The sequence below is a fragment of the Belonocnema kinseyi genome, chromosome 7, assembly GCF_010883055.1.
Source record: "Belonocnema kinseyi isolate 2016_QV_RU_SX_M_011 chromosome 7, B_treatae_v1, whole genome shotgun sequence".
NCBI classification, from domain to species: Eukaryota; Metazoa; Arthropoda; class Insecta; order Hymenoptera; family Cynipidae; genus Belonocnema; species Belonocnema kinseyi.
In genome coordinates, this window is record NC_046663.1 from 103,174,630 (window position 1) to 103,181,881 (window position 7,252).

The 7,252-nt window shown below is 31.1% G+C and overlaps 1 protein-coding gene across 1 annotated transcript in view; it reads right to left on the reverse strand.

The window, feature by feature from the left end:
* The window catches only part of LOC117176590 (calpain-B-like), a 40,499-nt gene that overhangs the window by 14,264 nt on the left and 18,983 nt on the right, over positions 1-7,252 (reverse strand). Inside the window, exons 2-7 of the mRNA XM_033366843.1 lie at positions 3,643-3,819; positions 3,336-3,523; positions 2,901-3,204; positions 2,630-2,811; positions 2,288-2,538; positions 1,741-1,902 (exon numbers count right to left, since the gene is read on the reverse strand). Coding sequence (XP_033222734.1) covers positions 1,741-1,902; positions 2,288-2,538; positions 2,630-2,811; positions 2,901-3,204; positions 3,336-3,523; positions 3,643-3,819 — 1,264 coding nt within the window. The remainder of the gene's footprint in view (positions 1-1,740; positions 1,903-2,287; positions 2,539-2,629; positions 2,812-2,900; positions 3,205-3,335; positions 3,524-3,642; positions 3,820-7,252) is intronic.

Here is a 7,252-nt window from a genome sequence, read left to right on the forward strand (position 1 = left end):
TAATAGAGATGAAAGAAATAGCACAAACACAGCACGAGTATACTGCCGACGGAGCACGTAAACAAACACGTCTGCTCGCTTCGGTGTCTGACACGCGAATCAGCAAATTTAGTTTATGGAAAGTACAATGAAAGTACGTCTGTTTTAATACAAATGTAAGTTATGAGTTATAATAAGATACATTTATGGGAATGATAAAAAATTTCAGGGATAAACTCGAGTGCGAAGCACGAGATACGTGATGAAAATGTGTTCGTTGAGGCCGAAGGAGCTTTAACAAAAGAGAATGCACAATTGCCAAATTACTGTTGTCCATGCTTTCACCCTTAGTTTTATAAAGTGTATGCAGAAAGATCGAGCGCGTAGCGCGCTATGATGACCAACTAATCGAAATTAAAAATAATTTAAAATAGCCTATGGAAATCCTTTGGAATCTTTAACATTCAATAAAGTCATGTGAAATAAATAAAAAAAAACCCTGGATCCTTTTAAATCATATGAAATCTATCAAAATCCTTATAATGTTTAGGAAATCTTTTGAAATCCCAAAAATGTTAATTCAATCTCTGAGAAGCCCTTGAAATCTTCAAAATAATATTAAATCCCTTCATTAATTTTTGTGCAAACTCAAATCCTTAGAAATTCTATGAATTCCCTTGAAATCTGTTGAACTCTATTGTCATTCTTTTAAATCGCTGGATACCTTTTTAATCTTTTAAAACTCTTTCAAAAAATTGGGTAACGGTACTTAGGACCGGTCTGCAAGGCTTTTCATGAATTGGTTGCTTAATCGCAGTCCGTTTCTAAGCGTGCATTTTTACGAATAAATAATAATATGTCAAAAATAATTATTAAAAAAAACTCCAAATTAAAAAAAGTATGATACATTATTAATGAATTAAAAAACATTTTATTTTAATTTTAAATACTTTTAATTTACAAGAGTTCTTTCTAATACTTCTAATAATTTTAATGCTTTGATTTTTCAGTCAAGTATTCTAGACTTAAATTAAACATTTTTTCAGGTATAAAAGTTTTAATTTTTATAACTTGGGAAAATGGTTTAAAATTTAAAAAAAAAAATGAAAAAAAATTTTTCTGCTCCTTCCCCAGGTCACTTCTAGATTACCAGAAAGTTATAATTATGCAATCAAAAATTTCCACAATTAGCTCTTTATCACAAAATAATACGACAAAATCACAGTTTTTACATTAAACAGGAGTTAGTATCAATTTGGCTACATTTTGTGTATGATCATGCTGGTACGCGTGCTGGTATTTAAAATATTCAATGATTTTGTTTGCCACTAAATTGGCGTTCTCATGCAACGCTGCCAAATTGCACGTCAATTTTCGTTAACAAGTTGAATTACAGTACTTCATAATTAATTATTAAATATCAATCGTTGGTGCATATTCAAATTATTAATTTTTATAAGTTTTAGAAAGACGCTTCTACACTTTCATAAGTTTTCTGAATAAGTGTCTAAGATTTTAGTCGAAATTTTCGATTTATATGATTCTGCTAGGCTAGGTCCATGAGACACAATGCTTATTTGTAAGCTTACATTTTCTACACATGATGGTAAATAAGTATTTTTTTATGCAAAATGCCGCAGAATGAATACAAGTTTAACATACTTCAAGGCATTATAAAAACTTGAATTTTACTCACTGCATGTTCCTCCTTAAACTTTAAAAGGTGAAACTTATTTCTTATATGTTAAAATCTAAAGTCGCTTACGTGATAAACAGAGAACCCAATTGTGAGACAATCGGCTCCCATTCTCCTCTGTGCTCTCCTATTCTTTTGCATTAACGCGATAATAACTGTGCACTTATCGTCTCCTTCATCAGGAGACTCGAGGGTGATCCGATATTGAGGATTGTGCCAAAAAGTTTCTGTGTTTAAGTAAAATAAATTATAATAAAAAATTAAAGATGCTAAAAGAATATTAAATTCAAGAGGGTAAAGGCCGCGTGGCAGCAAGGCAAGGCAAACCTTGAAATCACGGGAAAGATTTTTAAAAAAAATGCAGCAGTCAGGGAATTACTACAATAAACACAATAAATGACTGTCATAAGTTAAAAAAATTGTATTTGAATTTTAAGATGTTTTATTCCATTTATAAAAGATTCTACATTTAAAATGTTAGAAGATTAAAATTCTGTTAAGTATTAATGGCTAGGGAATATGTAAAGTTGGTTAGGTAAAAGTCAGGGAATTATGAAAATAAAGTTTTGCAGCTATCATGAAAGCTTCTTTTTACAGTAAAGTTATAATTACCAAGGTTATTTCTGCAGCCGCCAGCAGTAACTCCCCGTACCCATTCGCCTTCGAAGACGCTCATTTCCCACTTCTTCTTTCCCTGACTGAGATCGTCTTCACTGAGAGAATCAGGACTCAAGTTACAAATCTCTAGCTGTGTGAAATACTTTTTGAAGTCATGGAAAGACATCCAAAACTCGCCATCAGAATCAAAATTCAGTCCTAATTCTTCCTTCTCGTGATCAGGAATAAACCTCCATTCTGGCGATCTACAGAAAGATATTGCGGGCTTACAAAACAAAATATTGTAGACACATTTAAGGACGAATTATTCATTGCAAAATTTAATTATGTGCGTACCCATCACTCCAGGGACCGTTCCATTCAGCCTCGTTTCCCCAAGGATTCCTGATTCTCAGTAAAGGCACGGTGCCACTCCTGTTCGGCATTTCAATATGAACATTCTTTACTCTCGTGATACTGTAAGCGTGGCCTCTAATCAATCCTTGCGGCGTTTTTGCTTCCAGGACATTGGGATCAGGCTAAAATTTGTTGTTAATGCTCAATTCAATTCAAATTAATAGTATTAAATTGAAATTAGTATTAAATTAAAGCATGAAATCCCTTTTACCTCGATTGAACATCCTACCATGGAATTCCTCTCGTAGGCTTTCAATAGTATTTCGAACAAATTTGGTGGAGTTTGTTCCATCTCATACAATTCTGTTACGCCACCTGTGAAGTCCTCCATGGCCTCGACTGCGGTACCACCTTTTAGAGATTCATAAGAACCGTGCAATTTCGCGTAAGCTTTTTCGAGAAGGGCACTCCAGAATTCATTGGGCTCTGGCGATTGAAGAAATAAAAGCTGCCCCTGATAAGTTGGTAATCTATCGTCAACTACAACGTCCACCCATCTTCCATATTGCCAAAATCTAGAGAGAGAGAAAAAGGAAAGGTTTTATAATGTATGAATGCGAATTCATCTTCAATCTGTAAAGTTGTTTTCACTATAAGATTTTTATTCATGGAAAACAAAAGATCTTATTAAGGATTTTGAATATACCTGAAGTGAAAGATTCCAGCGTAGTTGTCTTCAAAACTCTGGTCTTCTGGAACAACCTGGTAGAATAAATGAGGATGCATAGCTAAATTTGCGACAGCAGCAATGAGCCAACAGTCACCCAGCTCTCCTTGCTGAACATCGAATCTCGAAAATCCTTCTACGAAGAATTGAGCGTTTTCTGCTATTTCCTAACAATTAAAAACAAAAATAATATAAATGATTGCATCTTAAATATGTGTCGATTGTCTATTCTAATTAATGTGTTTATCATTCAAACTATTTGTTGGAATTAATAATTTGTTCCTACCACTGGTCGCCTCCATTCTATGTATCTGTCAGGTCTTTTCGAAAAATATATTGAAGAGTCGTTGGCAGGGAACTCTGGGTCCTCGAATAAACATCCACTTGACAAACATTCTCGGCGGAGTTCAATGTAATCTTGAACTGAACCATTCGACCTTAGACCGGATCCTTTGTCACCAAGCTGAGGATTATTTTTATAATTATTCTATTTGCAATTTTGAAGCTTCATTAGTTGAGAAATGCTATTTCCTAATACACTGAAGTCGCGCTATAAAAGTCCCCGTTATAGATGACAAGGAACAACTTCACAACAAGGCAGGAGTGTATGAAAAAAGCGAGCAGTGCCCTTGGGGCTTGGCGATTAATCGTGTCGTCTGCTTCAGTCATTTTCAGTCAGTTTAAAAATTTTCGCAGGACATTAGCTTTTTACCTCGAATTTTACAAATATTTAGACGAAAAATCTGTCTAAGTTCAATTTTTATTTTTCAGCTTACATTTTTTATTGATAGAATTTCAAAATGCAGACTTGAAGACTTGAACAATCAAAAATTAAAAGTGTTTAAAGTTGAAAATCTCAGACAAAAAACATTTATCATTTAATATTTGTCATTTATTAAAATAGTTAGAAGTTCTGAAAAAATTTCAGAAATAATTTTAAATTTGAAACAATTTAAAACAACTTCTAGATTTCAAAAGATTTGAAAATAAAACTCTAAAGCTTTTATAGAATTTTTTTAATATTTGAAATTAAAATAATTTAACTTCTAATTTACGAAGTGTTCAGTTTAAAATTTTTCAATTTTCAATGTTTCCAACTGAAAATTGCTTAAAATAATTAAATTTTTAAAGTTCATTTATTGATTCCTTAATTTATAGATTTTAACGGATCTTTACGTTTCGGCACGCACAGAATCCGAAAATCATACAATTTTGTCGGTGGCTATCTGTCTGTATGTTATATACTTTTCAAAAATCTGAATATTTGCAAAAAATTAAAAAAAATTTTTTTTTCATAGATCCAAAAATTTTATTCAAAATTTTCACTAGATACCAAATATATTTTTAAACTATTCTAGCCGAATTTTTCGATTAGCCCACAATTTAAAAAATTAGAGCCTGTATAATCGAACTGTTGAGCGCGAAGCGCGATTATCGCAATGAGAATGTAATCGTCAAGGCCGTAGGTGCTTTGAGAAGGGTCCTATTAGGATCAGAAAAAATAAAATGTGAACATTATTTTGCAATATCTGAATAAGCAGATATAATAGTTTCTAACATACAATGTAGAAAATTTCGCATTGTGGTCTGTGCACAAATGTGGAGGGTAATATAAAAACCGAGTGCAGAGCGCGATATAAATATAGTATCGCGCGGGAAGCGCGAGAACCAACAGTCGCGCGCCCTAGGCGCGCTTAAACTTGCGAGCGAATAATTATAATTATTTTATTTTTTATTATTTTTTTATATTTTTTTATGCTTTTTAGAAATATTATTATATATATTTTTTACTATTATTTTATTTTTATTATTCCATTCAAATGGAAAAATATTTGGACTTAAGAGTTCGATTTTTACATTCTCATTCGTGAGAATGTAATGTAATCGTCCAAATTTTCGATCTCTGGTTTTTAACGGATCTTTACGTTTCGGCACTCACAGAATCCGAAAATCATACGCTAACTTTTGAAGGATTTGTCCAATCAAGTCAGCCTTTGATACACTTCTTAAGGTTGCCAAAATGAAGACTAAGTTCATTAAGCAGCTATTTCCTACCAAAATTAAAAAAATTTACAGCATTTTCAAAATTTGAAAACAAATTCTTTTTTTAATTTGAAATTTTTCGTTAAAGTTTCTTATAGGTGGGTAGAAGAATTGCAAATTATCCACACAAAATTTTTAATTTCGATGAAAATTAGAAAAGTTATATACTTTTGAAAATTTTGAAAATGTTCAGAAAAATAAAAAATAAATATTTTTCTAAAAGATTAGAAAATTTCATTTAAATTAATCACTAGATATCAAATATATTGATAAACAATGTCAGTTAAATTTTTAGATTAGACAAAAATTCAAAAAGTTTTATGACGTTGAAGTTTGCCACAGATATGGATTTCAAAGTTGTGTAATTAATTTTAAAAAAACTAAGAGTCGCATCAAAAAAGTAAAAACACATCTGGATTCTTCTCGGAAATATCTCGATGTGCATTTTTTCTTGTTTTGTTTAAACAATTTTTTAAACAATTAAGACATTTGTTATATTTCTGCAATTGTTATAAACAAAGAATGCATCGGATCAAAAAACCAAGTGCACCAATGCATTCTTCTCGAAAAAATCTAGATGTGCATTTTTTGTTTTTTCGTGAACCCATTTTTTAAACAATCAGAGCATTTGTTGTTCAGCGCTCTGTTGCTCCGTGCCCGTAGATATGGATTTCAAAATTGTGTAATTAATTAAAAAAAAACTAAGAGTCACATCAAAAAATAAAAACACATCTGGATTCTTCTCGGAAATATCTCGATGTGCATTTTTTGTTGTTTTGTTTAAAGAATTTTTTTAAACAATTACGCCATTTGTTATATTTCTGCAATTGTTATAAACAATGTATGCATCGGATGGAAAAACCAAGTGCACCAATGCATTCCTCTCGAAAAAATCTAGATGTGAACTTTTTTGTTTTTTCGGAACCAATTTTTTAAACAATTAGAGCCCTTGTTGTTCAGCGCTCTGTTGCTCCATGCCCGTAGATAAGGATTTCAAAGTTGTGTAATTAATTTAAAAAAGACTAAGAGTCACATTAAAAAAGTAAAAACATCCCTGGATTCTTCTCGGAAATGTCTCGATGTGCATTTTTTGTTGTTTTGTTTAAACAATTTTTTAAACAATTACGCCATTTGCTATATTTCTGCAATTGTTATAAACAAAGTATGCATCGGATGGAAAAACCAAGTGCACCAATGCATTCCTCTCGAAAAAATCTAGATGTGAACCTTTTTGTTTTTTCGGAAACCCATTTTTTAAACAATCAGAGCATTTGTTGTTCAGCGCTTTGTTGCTCCGTGCCTGTAGATATGGATTTCAAAGTTGTGTAATTAATTAAAAAGAGACTAAGAGTCACATCAAAAAAGTAAAAACACCTCTGGATTCTTCTCGGAAATATCTCAATGTGCATTTTTTGTTGCTTTGTTTAAAGAATTTTTTAAACAATTACGCCATTTGTTATATTTCTGCAATTATTATAAACAAAGTATGCATCGGATGGAAAAAGCAAGATGGAAAAATCAAAAATATTTTGAACACTAATGACGAGTTTTATACAAAATAGTCCAATATTTTACTCGGAAATATGAATGTTCAATAAAAATGTACATTTTTAAATCAAGAAAATAGTTTAGTTTTTAATAATAAAGTTGAATATAAATATTTATGTGAAATTTTCACCAAGAAAAATAATCTACTAAGAAACAAGACTTCTTCATATACGAATTTGTAACCAAATAATAGAATTGTCAACTAAAAAAAAAGTGCAAACATAAATAAAATAGTTCAATTTTAAGTTTAAAAATAAATTTTTGAATGAAAAAAAAACGACTTTTTAATTGAAAATATTTAAATT